The sequence below is a fragment of the Astyanax mexicanus genome, chromosome 1, assembly GCF_023375975.1.
Source record: "Astyanax mexicanus isolate ESR-SI-001 chromosome 1, AstMex3_surface, whole genome shotgun sequence".
Lineage (NCBI taxonomy): Eukaryota > Metazoa > Chordata > Actinopteri > Characiformes > Acestrorhamphidae > Astyanax > Astyanax mexicanus.
The window spans coordinates 126,451,694-126,478,156 of NC_064408.1; the positions used below are offsets into that span (position 1 = coordinate 126,451,694).

At 36.6% G+C, this 26,463-nt stretch overlaps 1 protein-coding gene and 1 long non-coding RNA gene across 2 annotated transcripts; one reads left to right on the forward strand and one right to left on the reverse strand.

Annotated features, from left to right (window-relative positions):
* The first annotated feature begins 386 nt into the window (after window positions 1-386).
* Window positions 387-15,843, forward strand: LOC103041324 (protein asteroid homolog 1). Its single transcript, XM_007239798.4, has 5 exons — window positions 387-448; window positions 7,546-8,851; window positions 10,278-10,494; window positions 10,751-10,919; window positions 13,476-15,843. Exons 2-5 carry the CDS (start codon window positions 7,565-7,567, stop codon window positions 13,894-13,896), a joined length of 2,094 nt encoding a protein of 697 aa, XP_007239860.3. The 5' UTR covers window positions 387-448; window positions 7,546-7,564; the 3' UTR covers window positions 13,897-15,843.
* Window positions 15,844-18,435: 2,592 nt separating this feature from the next.
* On the reverse strand, window positions 18,436-20,276 carry LOC111188407 (uncharacterized). The gene is made up of 2 exons (XR_007427434.1): window positions 19,960-20,276; window positions 18,436-18,690 (listed from the first exon to the last, which is right to left on the reverse strand). It is a non-coding gene; the product is annotated as an uncharacterized LOC111188407 (long non-coding RNA).
* Window positions 20,277-26,463: the final 6,187 nt, after the last annotated feature.

The following is a 26,463-nucleotide window of genomic DNA, read 5'->3' on the forward strand; positions in this document are numbered from 1 at the left end:
TTATATAATATTCAAATTTTCTGAGACACTGAGTTTTGGGTTTCATTGGCTGTAATACATGATTATAATCAACAATAAAATAAATAAACTCTTAAAATAGATCACTCTGTGTTTAATACATCTATATAATATATGAGTTTAACATTTTGAACTGAATTACTGAAATAAAGTAACTTTTCAGAGATATTCTAGTTTTTTGAGATGGCCCTGTATATAGAGAGATGATGAGGGAGCTGGTTGTTTTTTCTACTGCTTTATTTTGCGCCCTGGAAACCAAACACACCGCAGGCGCTCGCGCTGTAGGTTTCGTTTTCCTGCGCGCGTGACGCACAGTTTCGCTTTCCCATCCGCGCTGTATATAGGAGCGCCCCGCGCAGGGCGCGTGCACTCAGCGCATCGCGGCGGACAGCGCGAGCTCATCTCCACTATCTCTTCTCTCAGATCACAGGTAAACTAACTCATCTTCTGTATTCTTCTGTATTCTTTACGTGGTTTTTGATTTACGCAAATATGCATTATAGTGAATAACTTACTGTACTTCATATATTTATATAATAATAATTATTATTATTAAAGTTATTATTATATAATAGTTATTGTTACATATAAGTTATTATAGACCCATACAGGAAAGCAGTGTATGTATATGTGTTATATTTGAGTGAGAATACTCATAAGTATGATATATATTTATAATATGTTTACTGTTAGGCTGCCACTGTAAATAAGATCATTATAACATTATTGTTAATTAGTTGCCTGGTTGAATGTATATAAAAAATACATAAACAGAACCTAAATACGTTAAGTAAAATGTATGACTGAATACTGCAATGTAGGAAAAAAAATAAAATAAAATATATAAAAACAAACACTAAATGAGAAAGTGTGTTCAAACTTTTCTGACTAGGACTGTATTTATTTTTAGTATGGGGACTTTTTGAAGAGCAGCAGTTATTATTATAGTTATTACATTAAAGTTATAGTTATATTTAATACTATTTAAATCTCATACAGTAAAGCATTATACAGGGATCTGCATGTATTTCCTTTTTAAATCTGAGATCAATTTCGAATCTGTAAATATATTTTGTAAATATATTTGTTAATATATTTTAAACAGTTATATAAAAACCACTATATACATGGATTAACAAATGCGTTTCTAAATCTATTTATATGTACACTGCATGTATTTCTTTTCCATATAGTTTATAAGTCACATTTTCAAATATATTTTATAAATACTTTTCAAACATATTTATTCAAATTAAGGTGACTTTAATTGTGAAGAATAGAGTGTAGCATTGTGTAGAGCAAACACTGACATGCTAAATATAACAGTTAATAAATAAGTGTATTTAAAATATATTTAATAAGCTATTGTATAGTTATATAGCTACAGTTACGTAAGTACTACATGTCATTAAATCCCATACAGAGAAAAAAATGAATGGTCATATGATTCATTTATGATCAAAAGCTTTAGAACAATGCAAATTTTAGAACAATGTTTGAATGTTTAGAAGAAGTTTTAAAACAATGCAAGTTTTAGAACAAAGCAGTTTTTACCCTTTATTGTTGTGATTTAAGCTCTTAAGGTTCAGTCAATAACAGGAAATAGTCCAAAATTCAGTGTAGACAGAATTATTTTGCAGTTAACTGCACAAAAAGTACAACAAATAAACTAAAATCGGTAAAAATTTTAGTATTGTAAAAAACTGAAACATTTAAAGATAGTTTAAAAAGGAGGGAAGGATTTTTAGCAAACAATTTAAACGTCTTTAAAGTCTTTCCTTTAGAGAAATTTCAGTTAAAGCCATTTCTTAAAAACAACACCATAGTGATAGTGACACCGAACGTAATGCAACTAGGAGACAGTACTGCATTATTATTTCGAGGTATTATTATGTCATAAATATGACAGGAGACAGATCCACTTTATTACTTTATTGATCAAAAGTAAACAGAAGGCTAGCAGTATCAATATGTATAACACTGTATAATACATGCACCCTGCAAAAAACAACTGATATTAAATTATTATATCTACAACTCTGGAACAAATTTAGAGAGGACTTTAGTTTCTGAATCTGATGTTGCTATTTATAGGTTTATATTTGAGTAAAATGAACATTGTTGTTTTATTCTATAAACTACAGACAACATTTCTCCCAAATTCCAAATAAGAACATACCCAGATAGCAACAGTACGTTGGCCCAACGTTGGCAAATGTCGCCTATGTCGCATGTCGAAATTCGACGTCAGACCAACGTTGGTCTGTGGTTGGCAGTATTTTTAGAACGTTGGATTAAGGTCGTTAAGGAGCGGAGGACGGCGTCAAAATGCCAACGTTTTTCCAACGTCAGCTCCACGTTGGTCTTTAGCTTATTCCCAACAGCCAAAGTCTCACACACGAATATTGGAGCACAGCAATTGTGCGTGTGTGTGCGTTCGCGCGTGCGTGCGTTCACGGGAAACAAACAAAAACCCACAGGCAGACACACAGGGCACAGAATACAAACACACTCACATTTCTATTAGAGCAGAGAACACACACACACACACACACACACACACACACACACACACACACACACACACACACAGGAGATCGGTGTCAAAATGCCAACGTTTTTTCAACATCAGCTCCACGTTGGTCTGTAGGTTATGCTACCCGAGAAAGGTGTAGCGTTCTGTACGACCGCGCACACACCTATCCAAAAAAATGCGCGCACCAGTTTTGGAGCAGGACTGGACCACGGCAGGCTGATGTGTGTGTGTGTGCGTGTGTTTGTGTGTGTGTATATACAAGGAGCACTTCAGCTGTCACAGGGCAGGGTAGCAAGTTATAATAAAGTTTCAGAATAAGCTAACTTACAGACCAACAAACTATTAAAATAGTTTATATTCATTATCTAAAAAGTAGTGCATATATTAATATCAACCATTTTTTGTTTTTTGTACACAGTTTGCTGTATAAATGGAAATTACAAGTAACTTTTACTTGTTTTTTTTTAACAAAATACTTAATTGTACTTTCTGAAATTAAAGGAATGTTATAGAAGTATGTTGGCCGTCGAAATTCGACGTCAGACCAACGTTGGTCTGTGGTTATTTTTAGAACGTTGGAGAAAGGCGCGGAGGTCGGCGTCAAAATGCCAACGTTTTTCCAATGTCAGCTCCACGTTGGTCTTTAGCTTATTCCCAAACAGCCCAAGTCTCACACGAATATTGGAGCATGGCTGGAACATGGCAAGTTACTGTGTGCGCACAGACAGACACATAGGGCACAGAACGCAAACACACTCACTCATACATTTTTTTAATATAGCAGCGAACCCACACACACACACACACACACTACATGCTCCTGGTGCGCGCATTTGTTTGGGTAGGTGTGTGTGCGCGCGCGTACAGAACGCTAGACCTTTCTCGGGTACCCTAGTTTGGGCATAACCTACAGACGAACGTGAAGCTGACGTTGGAAAAACATTGGCATTAACGCCGATCTCCTGTGTGTGTGTGTTTGTGTGTGTGTGTCTGTGTGTGTGTGCACGGAGCACTTCAGCTAACACAGGTGGAGTTTAATCCTTTAAACCATACTCGTTTGCTTATGTTAATGCACACACTGTACACGATAAATTATGAAGAATACTGAGGTTCTGAAGCGCGTGATCATTTCACTCAGGGAAAAACGACCGTTAATTCAGGCTCGCATGTTTATATTTAAATAAGTTGAAGCTGAATTCGCCTAAACGCAGTGGGATAAACGCAGCAGGGTAAGATTAAATTAAGATAATATATAATAATGTATAATATAATGCTGTTATTTAAAAGATCCTTTAAAGCATTGTAAATTCACTGTCTTGTATTTTATTGTTTCATACAAAGAGTATGCAGTATATACAGTCGTGGTCAAAAATGTTGGCACTCCTAAAACTCCAGAAAATGAAGTAAATCTCCCATAAAATAATTGTAATTCCATATATTTTCATATTTTTGTGTCATACTTTGTATGTATTGGAACAATACAAAACAACGCAGAACAAAAGGCAAAATTGACATAATTTCACACAAAACTCCAGACAAAATGGACTGGACAAAATTACTGTCACATTTTAAAAAGTGAATATAGAACTTATAGGTTTCAAGCACATGATGCTTGTTCAAACTCACTATAAAAATCAAACCTGAAACTATAGTTTTTGGAGTTTTGTGTGTAATTATAATTTAATTTAATTATATACTTTTTGCCTTTATGTCTAATACAAAGAAATGAAATGAACATTATATATATTATAATATACAGTGAGTCCAAGAAGTATTTGATCCCTTGCTGATTTTCTTTGTTTGCCCACTAATAAAGACACTATCCTTCTGCACTTTTAATGGTAGATATATTCTAACATGGAGAGACAGAATATCAAGACAAAAATCCAGAATATAATTTTAAAGAATATATTTTAATTAATTTGTATTTCAATGAGGAAAATAAGTATTTGATCCCTCTTGCCAAACTCACTCAATACTTAGTGGCAAAGCCTTTGTTTGCAAGCACAGCGGTGAGACGTTTGTTGTAGTTAACCACAAGTTTAGCACACACACCAGGGGGAATTTTGGCCCACTCTTCTTTGCAGATCCTCTCTAAATCATGAAGGTTGGTGGGCTGTCGCTTGGCAACTCTGACCTTCAGCTCCCTCCATAGATTTTCGATCGGATTGAGGTCTGGCGACTGGCTGGGCCACTCCATGACCTTAATGTGATTTTTCTTGAGCCAATCCTTTGTTGCCTTTGGTGTATGTTTAGGGTCGTTACCACGTTGGAAGACCCAACCACGGCCCATTTTCAGATCCCTGGCAGAGGGGAGGAGGTTGTCCCTCAGGATTGTGCGGTACATGGCTCCATCCATCTTCCCAGTGATGCGGTGAAGTAGCCCTGTACCCTTGGCAGAGAAACACCCCCAAAACATTATGCTTCCACCTCCATGCTTGACGGTGGGCACAGTGTTCTTGGGGTCATAGGCAGCATTTTTCTTCCTCCACACATGGCGGGTGGAGTTGAGGCCAAAAAGTTCAATTTTGGTCTCGTCTGACCACAAAACCTTCTCCCAATAACTTGGTTCATCTTTCAAATGATCATTGGCATACTTGAGGCGCGCCTCCACATGTGCTCTTCAGCAGGGGTACCTTTCGGGCACTGCAGGATGTGAATCCATTGTTGCGCAAAGTGTTGCCAATTGTTTCCTTGCAAACTGTGGTCCCAGCTGCCTTCAGGTCATTTGCTAACTCCTGCCGAGTGGTTGCAGGACGATTTCTGACCGTTCTCAGCATCATTGCCACCCCACGAGGCGAAATCTTCTTTGGAGCACCGGGCCGAGGTCTGTTGATTGTCATGTTATACTCTTTAAACTTTCTGATAATTGCACCAATAGTTGTTACTTTCACATCCAACACCTTACTAATCTTTTTGTAGCCCATTCCAGCTTTGTGAAGGTCAACAATTCTGACTCTGAGGTCCTGTGACAGCTCTTTGGTTTTACCCATGTTGGAGACTTGAAATCTGTGTGATCTGTCTGATTCTGTGGACAGGTGTTTTTCACACAAGTGATTAGTGAGAACAGGTGGCTTCAGGTCAGGTAACAAGTTGATTGGGAGTGTCTAACTGGTCTGTAAAAGCCAGAACTGCTAATGAATACTAAGGGATCAAATACTTATTTCACTCCATGAAATACAAATCAATTAATATATATTCCTTAGATTTATTTTCTGGATTTTCTTTTTAATATTCTGTCTCTCCATGTAAGAATACATCTACCATTAAAAGTATAGAATGATCATGTCTTTATTAGTGGGCCAACGAAGAAAATCAGCAAGGGATCAAATACTTCTTGGACTCACTGTATATATATATATATATATATATATATTAAGGCCAAGTAATAATTAACTTACATCAAGTTAAAATATGTAGCATTACTTCTACATAATCTCTTTCTGTTTAATTATTAATTAATTTAAATGAACAGAAAGAAATTTTGTAGAAGGAATGCAAAATATTTTTTTTACTTAATGTAATTACTTGGCTTTTAAACTACTTTTAAACTTTATAAAAAATGCACTCACTAGCATTAAATATGTATAATTTTTAAATGTAAATAATTTATATAGATTCTGTCTTTTTTTTTCTCTTTCAGTGTCCACTGTTTTTTTATATTAATGTTAGTTATGTATCACATACATGTTTTTATTTTCCCTTCAAAATACATTCAATACATTATTTTAGCAATCATTTATTGTTGGTTATTTCACGTTCTTGCTAAAGGGGTTATTTAATACATAACATTCTTTTTACATTCAGTTATACAAATTTGTGGGCTAATAGATTTCACTATATAAAGGTACAAAGCCCTTGTCTTGCTAATGTTAACTGGTCGGAAGCCTAGGCTCCTGTGGTCGGCACTGAATTACAAAACATGGTTTGCTAGGTTGTTGCTAGGCGGTTGCTATGCTATGGTGGGACAAATTGTAGCTGGTAGCTATATGGTGTCGCTGGGTGAGAGATGTAGTGAAGCAGCTGATATATTATCAAAAATACCAAGATATACCACACATAGTAGATTCCCCAAACTTTAACCCTTTGAACTCTAGGCTGTTTTATTGTTTTATTACTCCGTTTTTGTTTTCAGTTCCTCTTTCAGGTCTTATAACACAGTAATTACATCAGACGGTCACATGCCCTGATCTCTCTTACTCAAGAAGACATACGGCTGCTCAAAAATACAATCATTTAAAATGTAAAAGGAAGCAGAATTGTTATATTTTCCTGGAACTGATCATGTTTCGCTCAGAATTTTACCTAAGATATATTTTCAAAAATGACTAGAGTGTATATGAGATGAAAGCATAAGAATATTGATGATGGTTTATTGATGATGATGGTTTATTATTTTGATAAAATACATGGAGAAACAGCATCAGACGGATTCATTTTTCTATAATCAATAATCAATAATCACACCTCTAGGATACATGTAGATACTAAAAACCTGACACTCAGAGCAGCCCATGACTTTCAGTATTTTAATCAGGACACACAAAGAAAACAATATACAAAAATGTAAACTTTTTAGCCTTAATAAATAAAAATGTTTAGTGTAAAATAACTACTTAGGAAAAATGTGCAAGTAAAATAAAAACTATATAAAGTAGTGCGCACACCATACCTAGCTTTAGTTTGAGTAAAGCAGGTAGTTTAGTTACACTGTTTTTTCTGTGGACATTTCTGAGTCTTTATTTACTGATATTATTTGGTTTGAAACATCATAAAAATATGTTTAAAGCACTAAAGGTAAATAATATTGGTTGGGGAAGGAGATTTTTCACTTTGTTTATGTGTGAAGGGATTCCTGAGTAATTAAGCTGGGAACACAATGTGCGATTTTGGACGGAAAATCCGTCCGTAGGGGTTCTAAGGGTTTTTAGTACAGTTTTTACAAAGTTGGAAGCAAAAACTTGACCAAAACCTGTCTTCTTTAATTTCAGGGCTTAATAACCGAGAGCCATGGGAGTCAAAGGGCTGAAGAGCTACATTGAGAACGGTGGCGATGTCTTGAAGCCACGAAGGTTCAGAAACAGCTTGCTGGTTATAGATGGATCAAATTTGTACTACAACCTTTACTTCAGGACTGGTTTGGATCAAGCTCACGGTGGAGAGTACAGAGCTTTCGAAAAAGAGGTCAGCAAGTTTTTTAACAACCTGAAACTTTGCGAGATTAAGCCCTACGTCGTGCTGGATGGAGGCGACGACATCAGCAATAAAAAGTTTGAGACTCTGAAGAGTAGAGCTGAAGATCGGATCAAAAGGACCGACGCCTTGTCCAGAGGTCGTTCAGGAGAGTGCCTGCCGATCCTCATCAAGAACGTGTTCAAGCAGCTCCTCAGGAAACTCGACGTGCCGTTAATTCAGTGCATCGCCGAGGCCGACTGGGAGATCGCCGCTTTGGCCAACGAGTGGGAGTGTTCGGTTTTGTCCAACGACAGCGATTTCTACATATTCGACCTCAAGAAAGGATTCTTACCCCTCTCCGAGTTTGAGTGGCGAAGAGTGAGAACGATAAAGAAGACCGGCGAAAGATTCATCCAAACCAAATGTTTTAATGTGAGCAGGTTGTGCACTAAAATGAACCACATGAAGAAGAATCTCCTCCCTATTTTCGCCACCCTCTTGGGCAACGACTACGCCAACCTGAAAAAGACAATACTTCCAAACTGGACCAAGTTCGCACTTTGCCCTGGAGGAACCGGCCGAATCGACGGCTTGCTCAGGTGGCTGTCTGGATTTCGGAGCCCACAGGATGCCATTCGTGCACTTCTAATCCAAATTAAGGACCCGGAGGACTCAATAACCGTTTCCCAAGCTCTTAATCAGGGCCTAAAGGAGTACAAGCTCACTCCCAGCACCATAGCCAAGTTCTTCATGAGCGGTGATCCACAGAGCAAGCTTCCGAAACCCTTACAGAACCTCCCGCAGTGGTTCCTAAAGGGCATCGCGGAGGGTAAGCTCAACTCCATCCTCCTCGACGTCCTGACGCTGCACAGGGTCACGCTCAACTGTTCCGTCCAGGACTTTAGACGTTCTAGCAGCAATCTGACCTCCAGACCCATTAGGCAGGTGTTTTACGGCATAATGCTGGCTCCAAATCCGCAAAACGCCCGCCGAGCTCCAGCTCGACCGAGGTTTGAGGTGGAGGAGTACGACCGAGAAGGGCTCAGACTGGACAGCTCTACGGTTGTCGCCAATCTGCCAAGCCAGATCACCCCAGACCTTCACCTGGACACACTGTTGGAGGTAAAGTAGATCTACAGTGGAAGATATTTCTTCACATTTAGTGCCTTCAAAGTTTTCAACCTCACTTGTCAAGTTTACAGCCGTTTAGCCCCTCCAAGATAGACTACAACAGATTAGCCCCATTTGGTCAATTTACAGCAATTTAGCACCACCCATTTAGTCTACAATACAGTACTTTAGCCCAATCAGGTCAACTTTACAGCAGTTTAGCCCCACCCATTTAGTCTACAATACAATAGTTTAGCCCAATCAGGTCAACTTTACAGCAGTTTAGCCCCACCCATTTAGGCCACAATACAATAGTTCAGCCCCATTTGGTCGATTTAAAGTAGTTTAGCCCCACCCATTTAGTCTACAATACAATAGTTTAGCCCCATTTGGTCAAATTACAACAGTTTAGCCCCACCCATTTAGTCTACAATACAATAGTTTAGCCCAATCAGGTCAACTTTACAGCAGTTTAGCCCCACCCATTTAGCCTACAATACAATAGTTTAGCCCAATCAGGTCAACTTTACAGCAGTTTAGCCCCACCCATTTAGCCTACAATACAATAGTTTAGCCCCATTTGGTCAAATTACAACAGTTTAGCCCCACCCATTTAGTCTACAATACAATAGTTTAGCCCAATCAGGTCAACTTTACAGCAGTTTAGCCCCACCCATTTAGCCTACAATACAATGGTTTAGCCCCATTTGGTCAAATTACAGCAGTTTAGCCCCACCCATTTAGTCTACAATACAATAGTTTAGCCCAATCAGGTCAACTTTACAGCAGTTTAGCCCCACCCATTTAGCCTACAATACAATAGTTTAGCCCAATCAGGTCAACTTTACAGCAGTTTAGCCCCACCCATTTAGCCTACAATACAATGGTTTAGCCCCATTTGGTCAAATTACAGCAGTTTAGCCCCACCCATTTAGTCTACAATACAATAGTTTAGCCCAATCAGGTCAACTTTACAGCAGTTTAGCCCCACACATTTAGTCTACAATACAATAGTTTAGCCCAATCAGGTCAACTTTACAACAGTTTAGCCCCACCCATTCAGTCTACAACAGTTTAGGCCAATTTGATCAATTTACAGCAGTTTAGACCCACCCATTTACTCTACAATACAACAGTTTAGCCCAATTTGGCTAACTTACAACAGTTTAGCCCCACCCATTTAGTCTATAGCAGTTTAACCCCACCTATTTAGTTTACAGCAGTTAAGCCCAATTTGGCCAATTTACAGCAGTTAAGCCCCACCCACTTAGACCACAACAGTTTAGCCCCACACTTTCAGTCTACAGCTGTTTAGCCCCACCCATATATCTTAACTTATGTGCAGTCTTAAAGGTACAGCTATAAAAACTGAAGTTTTAAATTAATGGATAAAGAGAAAAAATGACTCCTGCATTAATTCTACTGTTTTGTCCTCCAGGTGCCTCATCATGTTCGACTCCAGGTTTTCTTGGACGCTCTGCGTATCTCACAGGCTCCTGACCACCTCCACATCCCTCCTGGTCTACAGCTAGCCCTGTACGTCACATGCTACTGGATAAAACATGCAGAACCAGAACCCAAACCAGAGTTCTTTGGGGCGTTGCTGGTCGGACTGGTCTACGGAGAGCTGTCCAGAGATCCAGTTACAGAGAAAGGTAAAGATAATATACAGACATTAAGATATTATGATCAGATATTAAGCGTCAGTTCAAAATGGCACCTCATGGCAAATAACTCTCTGAGGATGTGAGAAACAGAATAGTTGCTCTCCACATAGATGAGGTAGAATAAGAATATTCTGTAGTGATTGTCTTTAGAGCACTGAACGTTCCCACATGCAATTCACAAAGACCCCATCAGGGTTAAAGAACGTCTTGTATTCATGTCATGTTTTCCGTCTTCTGTCCACAGTGGTGACTTCAGGGCTGAAGAGGCTGAAAAACTTTAAGAGCCAAAAAGAGAAGACCCGTCTGGACCTGGGCGTGGCTCACGCTTACAGCCAGTGGCAGTGCATCATGAGGGACAGTATCTGCCTCAACCAGCTGCTGGACAACCCTGTTCCTGAACCCGAGTATACCTGGTAAACACCAGCTTTATTACCCTCTAAACCCTATGCTGGTTGTGGTTGATTTGGAGCTATAAGTGATAAGAAGCGTACCTGTGGATTCATTTCTGAAAATCAGATCTGTTGAGGTGACTCTCAACTGGGATTTGCAAGTGATCAGATTGGATTTACACACCTGCATGGGTTGCTGTGGTATCTGCATGGGTAACTGTGATATTGCAGGTGGTGCCTTGGTGTCTGCATGGGTTTCTGTGGTATTTACATGGGCTGTTGTGATATCTGTGTAAGTTACTGTGATATTTAAAGGTATTGCTGTGGTGTCTGCATGGGTTTCTGTGGTATTTGTCGGTGTTGCTGCGATACCTGCATTGGTTGCTGCAGCATTTGTAGAGGTTGCTGTGTTCTATGTATGGGTTGCTGCACCATCTGTGTATAGGTTGCTGTGGTATCTGCACGGGTTACTGCGGTATCTGTGTATAGGGTAGCAACCCATACAAAGATACCGCAGCAACCTATACACAGATACTGCAGTGTTATCTGTGCATGGGTTTCTGCAGTATCTGTGTACCAGTTGCTGCAGCATTTGTATAGGTTTCTGTTTTATCTGTATGGGTTGATGTGGTATCTGCATGGGTTGCTGTGGTATCTGCATGGGTCGTTATGGTAACTAACCATTGTAACTAATTAACCATTGCCGCTCTTCTTGGATCCTGTACTTCCTTCACTCTGGATTTGTTGAGGTTGTTGTGATGCAAAAGACATGTTGAAATTTGACTTGAGAGATCAGACATTCCAGAATGAGATGCCTCTTTAGAAATCCGATTATATAATCACATTTTAAACCACCTCCAAAGAAGGTATGAACATAGCCTAAGGGTACTAGTGCACAACTCCAAACCCTACACTGGTCTAACTCTGTAAAACGAGAAACCTATTAAAACGCTCTGGATAAGAGCATCAGCTAAACTTCGCAAAGTTTACAAATCATGAGCCAAATAATCTGGACGTGGTTCCTGAAATTATCTCGGCACAAAGGTGATTCTTTGGCGGTAAAACGAGCACTGAAAACTCGTTCTACCAGTTTTTGGGAAACTGGGTAAAAGACTTTTCCTGGCGTGAAGGGAGTGAACGTTATAAAAGCAAAACATAGAGCATGCAAAACAACATAACACTAAAGCAAAACACTGAATCATATCAATATGAAGCATCTCGTGTCTTTATGACTAAACCTTATGTAATGCGACTCTTCCCTCCAGGCGAAAGGTGAGTCATGAGACTTCACCCAAACAAGCATTCAGACACATTAACACAGCCTTTAAACCAATAGCTGGATTGATTCATTCTCACGTTTTTTCTCACCAATTATTTTTCTGCAATTGTTAATTAATTAATAAACCTTTACAGGGTTTTCCCCATTTTCTTTTCCCCCAGCTTTTATTGTCTAACATAAGGACCTAAAAGGGACCAAGAGAGTTCTCTGTCCTTAAGATTGAGAAGCATTTGAGAGCGTTTTAAGAACCATAAAGAGGCATCGCCTGGCCTGGGCTTCCGGGGCTTTAGTTCCGAATAATTTTCCAGTAGCCCCAAATAGTTTTGCTCAGCTCAGCTGTATTATTAATGATGAGACAGGTCACTGAATGCTGTGTGAATGGAAAATCTCTTAACGCCAATCACAGATCTGGTTCAAGGATAAAGTTCCGCCTTTTAGGATAAACAGCCAATCAGCATGCTGGTTTTGTGAAACGTGGTGGGCTAGTAAGGAAGACTAGTAAGGACAAAGATAAAAGCTATAGACCAGGGGTCTGAAATTAAGTTTGACCGTGGGCCAGATATTTTCCAAGCCATTACATGGCGGACACAAAAAAATGTATATTTTCTGTAAAATGAAGTGTAATGGGATGGAGTGCTACAGACTAGTAGCTCTCCAGCCCAGAGGGTTGTAGAACTCAACTGCAGAACAGTTGATCTCAAAGCAGGTAAACCCAAGAAGAAAATAGAAAATAAATAAATAAACACACCGCTCCTTATGCGGGATCAAACCGGTGTCATCAGGGTCGCGCTCCAATACAGTAACGCTGCCCCGGCTAGTGAATTGGGATGCGGCTGGGAAAAAAACGCCCTTCTAAGGAGATAGGGAGCTCAAGAAAAAAGAGAATGGGTGGAAACTGAAGCCAAGCCAAGCACAACAAAGAGAGAGACAGGGGAGGAATGTAAACTAAAGCTGACCAGAGAAGAATTTTATCTTTTTTTTTTTCTTTTCATTATTGCTCATCCACCTATTGCCGACCCCTGCTATAGATGCTCCTGACCCCCAAATATAAATGCTTAAAAAAACTATTGAAGATCCAGAGATCAATGCTAGAAAACCCTGTCCATAAATAAATGCTACAGAATGGACTTGAAGCCCCAAAGATAAATGCTAGAGGACGCTCTTGATGTCCTTAAGATAAAGGTTAGATGTATCAAGAGCATTTTTTAACCTTTACCTTTGAGGTACTGAATGCTTTTACTGATGTTTAAGGGAAAAACAGAAAACGTAATGTAATATTTTCTTTCTTTGTATTTATTCAGGTTGTACAGTGGAGTGTTTCTGTACAGTGTGGTCCAGGAGCTCTGCAGAGGCATCACCCCCGACTCCCTGCTGGCCGGAGCTCCAGACGCCGTCAATCTCTACCACAACCTGAGGAACGCTGTGGAGCAGCAGCTCAGCGAGGAAGTCATCCAGAGGCTGGGGGTCGTAGTGAAGCAGGTCCAGCCGAGCAAGAGACCGGTCCATCACGACCCGATGGACGACCTCGCCAAAGGGTATGAACGTCTACTGCTTGAGGAAGAGGAGGAAGACGAAGATCTACAGATAAAAGGAAAAAAGGGCAAAGACGGAAACCCTGGAGATGAGATTTACGACCAAACCTGCACGAGTCGCACAAGACACAGGAAACGATCCGGCACGAAGGACCCGAAATCCAAGAAATACGAACGAGTCTGGGTGTAGGACAGGGGCTTCGTCTGGCCTGGGCTTCCGGGGCTAACGCCAATTACGGAGCCAGTTCAAGGATAAAGTTCAGCTTGCTGGTTTTGCAGAGCGCGGTGGGCTAGTAGGGAACCCTACTGACTATTTCATTTTTAAATAGTTTTTATTCATTAGGAATGCAGGATTACTGTAAACTATAATTAACGAAAATTAATTTAGCTAAGCAGTTAGCTAGAAGCTGGATGTTGTGGATTTAGTAATATACTTAGTTTAAATTGTTTTTTTAACCCTGGTCTGTGGCCTAAAATTGTATGTTTTCCACCTGATCCAACTGATCAGCTAATAAACTACACATTATAGTGTTAAATATTATATATCAGGATACTATATGTATATATAATTAACAGGGCTGAGCCCCGGATCTCTAAACTCCAGAAACAACAGTAGAACCTGTGGGAATTTAGTAATTTGTTCGGTAATTATTCGTACATTCAAAGGTTTTTTGCTGCCCCCAGTGGGCCACAGAGGTACTGCTGGTGAGCTTTTAGCAAAAAAGTGTTTTAATTATCTTTATTATTTAATGAACTTTATTCTCATTAACCACACTTTATTAAAGCAGCACTGTTATAGGAAAATAAATAAAAAAGAATGAAAAAAAGGCAGGTCAAATTAAATATCATGCAAATTGCTTGGTAAATTATTCGTACATTTACTTTCTCACAAAAAATAAAAAAAAGATGTACATTTATGATGCAAGCTCTTTCCAGACAGATTTCATGACTAAAAAACAAAATACAGCATTGATTGACTGATTATATCCAATTTTAATGAACTTTATTCTCATTAATGAGCACTGTTATAGGAAAAGAAAAAAAAAAGAAAAAAAAGCAGTTTAAAGTAAATCTGCATGCAAATTGTTCGGTAAATTATTCATTTATTTACTTTCTCACCCAAAAAAAGACGTATATTTATGATGCAAGCTGTTTCCAGACAGATTTCATGACTAAAAAACGAAAATACACCCAATTTAACAATTTAACCATTTTTATCTCGAAAATTAAAAGCTGTAGACTGCTGCCCCCAGTGGGCTGTAGCGGTAGTGCGAGTGAACTGTTGAGTAAAAAAATATTAAATTAAAATGTTAAAAAAAATTATCCCGATTTTCTCAAAATGTGTATTATTTTTTTATTTGGGGATTTTATTCTCACAAATAGCACTTTAATTATGCAGCACTGTTATTAATAAGTAATAAGCTTTAAGTTCTGTTTTTTTTCCTTAGTAGGTGGAATCTGGTATCTATCTATTGTTTGCATTAAAGCACATTAAATGCTTTAAAACATTTTTTTATGTTTAAACTGAACACTAACATTATTAACAATATTAATATTTTATCTTGCATTTGAATATATTTGCTGATGCAAAAAAATTAACTGTTTTTACCCAAAATTGTAAAATCCTGATTTCTGTTTTGCAATGGTTTCCGTTTTAATTTCCTGTAATTCCTGCTATTTACAGTTTTAGGGTTTAAGTGTTTGTGTGTAAAAAACCCTCAGATATAAAATTAAAAATAGAAGATTAGAAGTGTGAGCTGTATTATAGAGCAATACTCAGGTGATTTACACTCTACGTTTTTAAGTATTTAATACACATGCAGCATTAATCTGTAGCTCTGATTTTAACGAAATATATATTACATTTTGTATATTTTGGGGCTTCTCATTTAAGGCACTTTAAGAACATTATTTTTAGGGTATTTCTTTTTTTAATTCTTTGTTTACTTTGTTTGCATGAGAAAATGTCGTAGGAATGCATGTAATTTACTGTTCAAGCTAAAAAAAAAATTACCATGTTGTATAGAAATATGTTTTGCATAATAATTTTATTTGTGTACTGGAATTGTCTCCCTTTCTTTAAGTATTTGCATTAATCTGTAGTTCTGATTTTTAATAAACTGTGTATTAAAGTGGACATTTTGGGGCTTCTTTTTAATGATGTTTGATTTTTGCATTTTTTTTACATTATCTAATATATATAATTTAATATAAAAATAATATATTTTAATATATTTGTTTTCTTTCTTTCTTAAAAAAATGTTGTGTAAAAAAAGTATTGTGCTGCTGAGTGTTTAAAATAAATGTTTGTTTCTAAAATAAAAATAAAAGTGCATTTGAAAATATTTAATCTCTGAAAAATCTTTGAAAAACTTCTATGTCTTCTATGAAAAACTTTCTATGATTTAATAAAAAAAAAGAACTAAACATTTTGGGAAGTGCAAATACCTTAGAAATCTTAAAAGTGTTTTGTGGGTACTGCTTTTTTATTAAAAATCATATTTAGTTCTTTTTAAATCATTTTTGCCCCAAATTGATTTGGTTCAACTTTTATAACTGTTATAAATGTATAGCAAGGAGTGAATAAATGAAATAAATGTTGATCAAATAATTTACTAAATATTTTTGTGCCATCAAATTTATGAAACTCTGTAATTTTAGAAAGGAACTGAACATTTTGGGATGTGCAAATAAAAAAAAAGATAAAAAAAAAACAATGTATAGAATTGAGTGAATAAATGACGTTAATGTTGAGCAGATCGTTTAATAAATATCTGAGGTTTATGCCGTCTGCAGTAAAATAAAAGCTAAAGTGAATGTAAAACATTTTTTTTTTAATCTGCGTTTTCTGTATTCTTTATTATTAAAACTTTTTACAAAATTGGAACTGCTATTGTTCTTCTCTAAGGCTCTATACTCTTACTCTTGGCCTAATCTGTGCACATTTATTAAGTAATTATATACAAAATTATATTAAAAAATTATATCTACGGATCAAGTTTTTCATATTTATAGATTAAGTGTGGTATCGCACCATTATATATACACTATTGCAATACTTTTCTAGTATTGATATACCAGCACTAATAAAGAAGCAGTAAAACCACTCTGCTGAAGTACAGCACTGCTGGAGCAGCATTAGCATTAGCCGCTAACCGTGCTAAGCACTAGCTCTCTTTCGCTGTTCAGAGGTGAGTATATCAGACTGTAGTCTGTAGCGTGTTTACTGTGTTAAAATAAGCTACGTGGAACAAACTGTTAATATCATCCTGGTTTACCGAAACACTCAGGGTGTAGCGCTATCAGGCAGCATTAGCCCGTTAATGCTAATGCTCCAGCCTTAGTGCTGGAAAAATTTGGGAATCTACGTTTACTGTAAATAAACGAAAGTGCTTTAAATCACCCATATAAACAGTTTTCAGGAGGGTAATCTGTGTAGGATAACATCCAGCACTCATTTAACTTTTTAGGAATTACAGTTTTGTTTACTTAGCTCAGCTTAGCTTAACTTAGCTAACTAAGTGGCGGGACCTGCTGTATTAGAATTCCTTATAGCGTCTCTTAAAATGTGCTTTATAATCCGGTACCTTGTAGTGTAAAAAATTGGTAACACATTGTAAAAAAAATTAAATGTAACGCATCGGTAACACTGTATTTTAAGGAACACAAATTAGGAGCTAATTAATGTCTTATTATTTGCTTAATAAAGCCTTAATTAGACATTTATAAATGATTTATTCACTACTTATTAGTCTTTATTCTGTGTAAGGGTTATTGGTGCTTAATTAGTGGTCTGTTATATGGAAATGATTAATAATGGCTGTATTAGTTCTTATAGTGCACTATAAACAGTTATGTTAGCACGCAGTTAAGCAGGTTATTAAGCATTAACTATTAGCCAAATCATACACGTTATTAGTGTATAATTGGTCGCAATCTGATCTATGTGAGTTTGGTACGGTTATAGCTGTGCTGGAGTTTACTGAGTTAATCAGGGTTTAATAAGTCACTAATAGACCAAGAAGTGTACCATATTCTAAAGTGAGGTTCTGTTCATCACTAATTACACACTAAAAAGAACTGACTAAATATTTCATCAACCAATCCCCCTCATGATGTACTTAATAAGGGTTTAATTAGTCACTAATAGAGCAAGAAGTGTACCATATTCTAAAGTAAGGTTCTGTTCATCACTAATTACACACTAAAAAGCGCAAAATAAACATTTAATAAGTCAATCTCCATCACAATTTAGCTAATAAGTGCTTAATAAGTCACTTATACACCCAGAAGTGTACCATATTCTAAAGTGAGGTTCTGTTCATCACTAATTAGACACTAAAAAGAACTGTGTTTGACTTCCCATTTACATAAGTTGAATGTCAAAAATGCAGTTGTCCTAATGAAACAGAAAACACATTTTAGCACATTTATTCTCTATTGAATTCAAGCAGTTTTATTTTCTATTGGTTTAAGACTCTCAACTGTTAAATTTAAATGTAGATTGACTGACTGACTGGTCGAATGTGCAGATACCAATATAGCTAAAATGGTAACTGTAACAGCAATGGCAACATATGAACATGACTTATCAATTATTATGTACCATTTATTACCACATATTTTGCAGTGTACTATATATTGTACTTTATATTTTGAACAATACACTTCACTATGTATTCAAGAATATATTGTAATATATTACTATCAATAATACACATACCATCTATTACCACACATCACAATTTATTTTATTATATATTTAACAATACACTTCACTATAAATTCAAGAATATATACTACCATATACTACTATATGTATAATACAAAAACAGATAAAGGTATGCTTAAAGTTCAGAAAAACATCAACATTAAAGAGTTCCATCAGTAGCACTCGTGCCGTCCCACTGGCTGTAGCTTGTGCTTTTGCAGTCTTCCAACAATGGGCTGAGACAGTGATGGTGCCTTCCTTCCCCAGTTTCACCTTATAACAAAGGAAGAAAATGAGAAATAAACAAACAATGATCACCAGCAACACAATGCTACTTAGTAACAAGTGGGTCCAAATACTCTTAGATTAAAAACAAGTTTCAGTATTTGGAACCCACCGCTAACAAGCCTAATTTAAAGGTAAACTGTGATAGTTTAATAATGTACAGCTAAATCCTTAATACAAAATAAATTAGCATAGCTATTTCATGGGATAAAGTGAGATAGCTAGATTAGCTAATTAAAACATATCTCAAAGCTAATTTAGCTAGCTAACTAGTTAACTTAAAGCTAAGTTAGCTAGTTATAACTTATAAATTAAAGCTAGGTTAGCTAGTAATAAATCCAAAATTAAAGATAGGTTAACTAGTTATAACATAAATTAAAGATAGGTTAGCTAATTATAACTTAAAAATTAATGCTAGGATAGCTAGCTATAAATTATAACTTAAAGCTAGGTTATCTAGTTCAATTAAAGCAAAGGTAGCTAGTTAACTTAAAGTTAGGTTAGCTAGTTAAATTAAAGATTGGTTAGCTAGTTTAATTAAAGCTTGCTTAGCTAGTTAAATTAAAGCTAGGTTAGCTAGTTAAGTTAAAGTTAGTTTAGCTAGTTAAAATAAAGGTAAGCTAGCTAGTTAAATTAAAGCTAGGCTGGTTAGTTAAAATAAAGCTAAGCTAGCTAGTTACATTAAAGCTAGGCTGGCTAGTTAAATTAAAGCATAGGTAGCTAGTTATCTTAAAGCTAAGCTAGCTAGTTACATTAAAGCTAGTCTGGCTAGTTAAAATAAAGCCAAGCTAGCTAGTTACATTAAAGCTAGGCTGGCTAGTTAAAATAAAGCTAAGCTAGCTAGTTACATTAAAGCTAGGCTGGCTAGTTAAAATAAAGCTAAGCTAGCAAGTTACATTAAAGCTAGGCTGGCTAGTTAAATTAAAGCATAGGTAGCTAGTTAACTTAAAGCTAAGCTAGCTAGTTACATTAAAGCAAAGGTAACTAGTTAACTTAAAGCTAGGTTAGCTAGTAGCTAGTTTGGCTAGTTAAACTAAAGATAAAGTAGCTAGTTAACTTAAAGCTAGGTTAGCTAGTTAAACTATAGCTAAGGTAGCTAGTTATAACTCAAAATTTAAATTGTGTTGACTAAGCAGTTTAGCAAGAATGTACACCTCACTATAATTTTTAAACTGCTTAAAAAACTTAGCCTTATTATCAGCATGTGGATTCTTTAAACTGTGTTATGATGCGCTACTGTTTAAATTAAGGACTCACCTTGCCAGATAACTTTAGAAGGACTGCGGGGAGGTTTCTGTTGGGTCAGAGTCAGGTATCCAGCTGGTTGACACAGTGCTCACTGCATTGGTCCCTCCGTCCAAGAAACGAGGGCAAACCATAACCTGTATATTCATTCAGTTCATTCAAACTGAGAGCCAATTTTAGCGTATTTTGTCCGAACATCATCCAAAGCATAGTCCCGCCCTATCGCGCTGTAACTGCTGATACTTGTTTGTCTAAATCAGGCATGTCAAACATACGGCCCGCGGGCCGGACCAGGCCCGTTGGATGATTTAATCCGGCCCGGCATAAATTTCTGAGTATGTCAAAAAAAGAAGCGAGTTTCTAGCTCATTTCTATCAAAAGTGTGATGACACGAAATTTGTTTGCACTCATGAATACAGATCATTAAAAATAAGATTCATCTGGTTTCATATTAAAGACAGTTAATATTGTGCAGTATGTTCTCAGCTTCAGTAGGCCCAGCCTAGTAGTTTGATCTGATGTAGTCTAATCTTATTGCCCATGCACTGCTATAACTTTTATTTTGTATTTCTTTTATTTATTTATTTCAAAGCAGTATGACAATTAAGGTGAAAATATTTTTTCATAGCTCCCACTTGAGTTTGTTGATGTGGTGAGTTGGTTCAGGTGTAAAACTGCATTCACTCAACTGTTAAAATAAACCAGTTGTTAACACATTCACCGCCAAACATGAAAATCATTTTTTTCCATTGTTTTATGAATAAATGTGTTGTGCTTAGAAAAGATCCCTTTTCATCCATGATTATAATATGTAGGGTAGGCTAAAAATGTAGGCTGAATAATAAAGCATAGTACTGAAAAACAAAGCTAAATATTTGGAGTTGACATTCTTTTACTGATCCGGCCCACCTGAGAACAGAAAGTCTGGATCCGGCCCCAGAGCCAAACTGAGTTTGACATGCCTGGTCTAAATCTTCTGCTCCCAGAGTTGCCAGGTTCGCGGTTATCCTGCCAAATTTGGCTTGTCTGAAAACCACAGGTACATTTTTGCTCAATCTTCAAACTGAAAATGTAACAATTATGATTTAAGGAGAGGGAGGGTATTTTCAGCAGGTTTTTTTGCAATTATTTAAAATGATTTTAAAAATGTAATACATTATTAGCAATATAATAAAAATCAAATATAATATAATATAATATAATATAATAATATTCGTATGCCCTTATACACAAAATGAATGATAAATCACAAAGTAAAATTAATAGACTGTATAAGTGTAATACACCTAAATATAAGATTTTGGGCTAGGTCTGTGTAATGTATGTAGCATTTGGGCAAAAAAAAAATGTAATAACTTGTCAATCTTTGTTACATTAAAATTTTTAATATGCAAACATGAATATGACCGCTTTATTAAAGTAATTGTAGATGATGTAAATGTAAATGTATTTTGTTTATTGGGTTTGTAACTGTGGACCTTTATTGGCACATTCAGGATGTATTTTAAACCATGGTACGCTTTTGTCTCTTTTGTGAAATGCTTAACTAAGAAAGACACTAATAAATACAAAAAAAGCATTTGGTCTAAAAAAATATTGCAGTTTAGCAGTTTAGAGATTTTGTCTTTATTGTGGTATGTTTTTATATTTACCAATATATAGACATAAATGGTCCATGCATAAATTGTCATATATTAAACAATAGATGTCCTTTTTTCCATATATGAAAACTTATTATTTAATATATTGCACTATATTTTCCAATATATTGCCATTTATTATGTTTCATAAGGGATATTAGTTACATAGCACCAGAAAGTAAACAAATATACCAAATAATTCCTAAATATACTAAATTGTTCCAAATATATCAAATTATTCCCAAATATTCTAAATTATTCCTAAATATATAGAATTATTAAGATATATCAAATTATTCCCAAGAGTACAAGCCGTTTATTCTGAACTAATTAAGAACTAATACAGGCATTATTAATCATTTCTACATAACAGACCACTAATTAAGCACCAATAACACTTACACAGAATGAAGCCAAATAAGTAGTGAATAAATCATTTATAAATGTCTAATTTTGGCTTTGTTAAGCTAATTTGTGTTCCTTAAAATAAAGTGTTACCAACGCATCAATTTCCTTAAAAATCAATAATCAATCAAAATTAGACTATCAATCTTTGAAAGACAAAAAATCTCAAACACACACACACACACACACACACACACTTCAGAAGGAAGAGTGAGAAACGCAGCTGTTGTTAAAGATTTGTAGAAATTTTAATGTACAATTGTGTTCTGAAACAGCGATAAAAGATTACCGGCTTCAATTGTGCAGAACAATAAATTAAATACCATCTTTATAAAAAAAAAAAAAAAAGTAATAATCCAAGACCACCCCCTCTTCCTTTCATCACATCCCTCTTCTTCTAGCACTTCTGACCAGCCTGGAAAAAAACAAAACCTGAACCAAAACTAACAACAGCGCCCCACTGAGGAAAAACTAAAGATAAAAAAACGTGATAAAGATGTACTGCATTATAGAGGAGAAGAGGAACGTCCAACTGCTTAACTTCAGTGTTTCAGGCTTTTCCTCAATATGAAGAAAAGCGTACAGATCAGTGACGCTACGCAGGGCTGCAGGATACGCCGTCTGTTATCGACGTTACAGTCATTATCTGTCCCATGACTTTTGCCATTGATTTTCATAGTTGGTACAATTCCCATTAGTGTCGACTAAATTTTCTTTTAAGAGTGTTTTCACACAAGCACTATTTGGTTGGTTTGTACAATAATCGCATATCGACTATTAAATCAGGAGTAAAGCAGAATAAAGTTATCCAAAAGCAGTGTGTAAGACTGGTGGAGGAGAACATGATGCCAAAATGATTAAAAACCAGGATTATTCCACCAAATATTGATTTCTGAACTCTTAAAACTTTATGAATATGAACTTGTTTTCTTTGCATTATTTGAGGTCTGAAAGCTCTGCATATTTTTTTGTTATTTCAGACATTTCTCATTTTCTGTGAATACATCCTCTAAATTATGATATTTGGGAGAAATGTTGTCTGTAGTTTATAGAATAAAACAACAATGTTCATTTTATTCAAACATAAACCTATAAATAGCAAAATCAGAGAAACTGATTCAGAAACTGAAGTGATCTCTTCATTTTTCCAGAGCTGTACTTCATATTTGAGTTAATGGCTGTTCAGGTGCAGTTTAACCTGATTAACTACCCAGATAATTACTACTACAGCTATTAGCTAATGCTAATCTCCGCACCATGCATCCCAAAACGCTAAAAACGCAGCACTATACGCTGCTAGTGTAGAACTCAGAAACTTCTTTTTGTAGTTACTTTCTTGCTTCCTCGTTAAGAGAGCTCTGACCAATCAGAGGAGACATCGTAGTCGGGTGGTTTGTTGGGACGCATTTTTAGTATGTTTAGGTTTTCACCTGTGCGAAAACAAACCAAATCGAACGTGAAATGCTTCAAGTAAACAAACTCATCAACTGATTCAGACCAGAGAAACCAACTACAGGTGTGAAAACATACTTTTAGAAACATTAATAGACATGAGAATTGTATTATTTTGTGATTTGCTCAATTAGTGGATTAATCTGCAGCTCTGTAGCTCCCAGGTTGCCTCAAAACTACGTAAAGTATTGAATGCTGTATCTAAATGTACAATAATTATTCTGTATCCTGCAGCCCTGTAGCAGGTTAGCTTTAAAACCTTCAGAGTTTCAATCAAACCCCAACCTTAAACCTCCAACCAATCAGGATCTACTACTTTAATCTACATTTCTTTTACTGTTTAAGGCTAAATTTGATGAAAATAAACAAAAACTTGTAAAGTTAAGAAGAAATTTGTTTTTTTTTTTCGCTTGAATCATTGTTTTTGTTACATAATCACTACGGGGGGAAATATTTAAATTTCGAATACAGATTCATTTTTCATTTTTTAAGGAATTTAGATTGTCAGCTGTTCTTCAAGATGCAAAATATAAAAATCTGAAAATGTTAAAAAAGGATTCATGTTTTCAGATGGACAGTGTGGAGGAGGGTTATAATTCGATATACTGGAATGTTAAAAAAATTATGATAACCCATTTCTTTTATTACTAAAAATGACGTTTTATTAACTAATTCCTATTTTTGAGTAAATCTCTTTAAACAATGAGAAAATGTACCTGATAAACCTCACACTGACCGTGATGATACAACCCAACCTACTACTGATACAAAATGCAAGAAATGAAAAACTGAAGAATTGGAGAATTGACTCAAAATATTTTTTTTAATAATGAGAATTTCCCCTGAAATTCTGATAAGGTGCAAAAAAATAAAATAATAATTAAACATGGAAAAGTGAATGAAAACCAATTTCTTCTTTACTGCACCAAATTGAGGAACAACGCAATAATAATCAAATTTTACATCAGATTTTCTATTTTTAAATTTAGCCTTAAACTTTCATTTTTTCCAAAGAAAAAATTGATCCGATAAACGTAAAACCGACCGTGATACTGCATACTGCATCTACTCGTCCACTACGAGAAACGAGAACCAGCTAACTACGGCAACTCCAACAGCCCAGAATACAACAGCCTCACCGGGGCTTCGGCTCGACCATGAATACCTATAACCTTCAGAGGGGGCGGGGTTAATATCAGGGACACGCCCCTGTACAGTGCTTAAGTGTATTTTTTTGTTTTAAACAGATGAAAACGTACCTTACGTAATTCTCCAGTTTCTTAAAGCAGGGATATTCTACGTAGGAAAGCCCTAAAAAATACATTTTTACTGAAATTTCTTCCCAGATTAGCTGAGCCAATTAAATACAATCCCTCGCCTCCTCAGATACACTGGAATTAGACTCCGCCTCTTTTCGGATCATAGCCAATCAATGCTTTAGCATTATCAATTGGCAAGCGCCTTTAGAAGGAAAGCGCCGTATCCCCAGCTCTGATGATGATTGAAGTGATGAGGGAATTGAGAAATAGCATGGTATTCAATTGTGCTCGCTCAGACTCCGGCTGCTGATGGCTTTCGATGAAGGTGAATGACCCTGAATTCGTATAGTGAACTCAGGAGCTTGGGATTTCGAACCATCGCCAATCAATGCATCAGCAGTGATAACTGGCAAACTCAAACCAACAGCATGGTTTTCAACTGTGCTCGCTCGGACTCCGGCTGCTGATTGCTTTCGATGAAGGAGAATGACCCGGAATTCGTATTGCGACTCTCCGTCCATACTATTACGTCAGCCGTATCTTAGGCTAGAGTTATACTTGCTGCCAATACACTGATTTCACGTACGTACGATTTCTGCTTCATTTAACTTGCGTGAGAATTTAGGTGCTGTGAAAGCTTTACGCTTAGCTTCAAAGTTTGCCACAAAGTTTGAAAGAACAGTTTCCTGCACCTGTATAGTATCATCTTTCCTTGATGCTGTTGCAAGTGGTACTACACATCGCACAAAGGCAAGTTTCTACGCCAACGTACAGCCAAACAGCTAATATAGCTCTAGCTCTACTCTGCTGAGCCACAATAACATGAGTATATTAACCAATAGAGGGCGCTCTCAGTGCTTTTGATCCTCTTAACATCTTAAACGACAAGACAGTTTTCATCTTAGAACTTCTTAGCGTTTCTACAGTGACTCAATCAATCAATCAATCAATCAATCAATCAATCAATTAATCAATTAATTAATTATTTAAACAACAGTGCACAAATGATGATGCTTCCAATATCGTCCAAAAACACCCACTATGTGTAAATCTATCCAATAATCATTCATTTCCCACTGCACACATAGTGGTCAGCTGATAGATTAGACTAAATTAGTATTAATAATAATAAAAAACAATCAGAAATGAACCAAATAAACAAAAAACTAAAGAAACAAACAAAAAAGAAACACCCTGGTTCTTGTTTGGCATGGAAAATTCTTCGTCTTCGTCTTTTCTGCCTTCATGATTCGCCGGAATGCAAAGAGGCATCGAAACCCAAGTTGTTCCACAAAACTACAACCAGCAACGTGTGCTCGCTTCAGAAAAAAGAGAGAGAAAATAATAATAAAAATATATAATATAATCAATATAAACAGAGACATCATCTACAGCCACTGTACCGACAGCCACAGTATCCGATAAATAACGGTTCGTCCAGATGCCGTGGAAAAAAATAAGTAGTAGTACAGTCTTATAAAGCAGCACATCAAAGCGTCTTCAGGATACAGGACGGGTTCGGGCCGCCGGGCCGGTGCAGTTCCACCCGGAGACCAGCAGGGGGCGGCGCAGGGTCTCACAAAGTCCTGCCGTCCACGCCCGTGGACATGAACTCAGGCGCTGGACCCGTCAAGGCTGACCTATGACCGCACCTTCCGCTCTTCTGTACTGAAGCCTTCAGTCTTTAGCTGTGGACCCACCCAGTGCACGTCCCCAAAACTCTGCCCCCACCTCCCCGGAAACCCCGCCCCCCCCCCCCC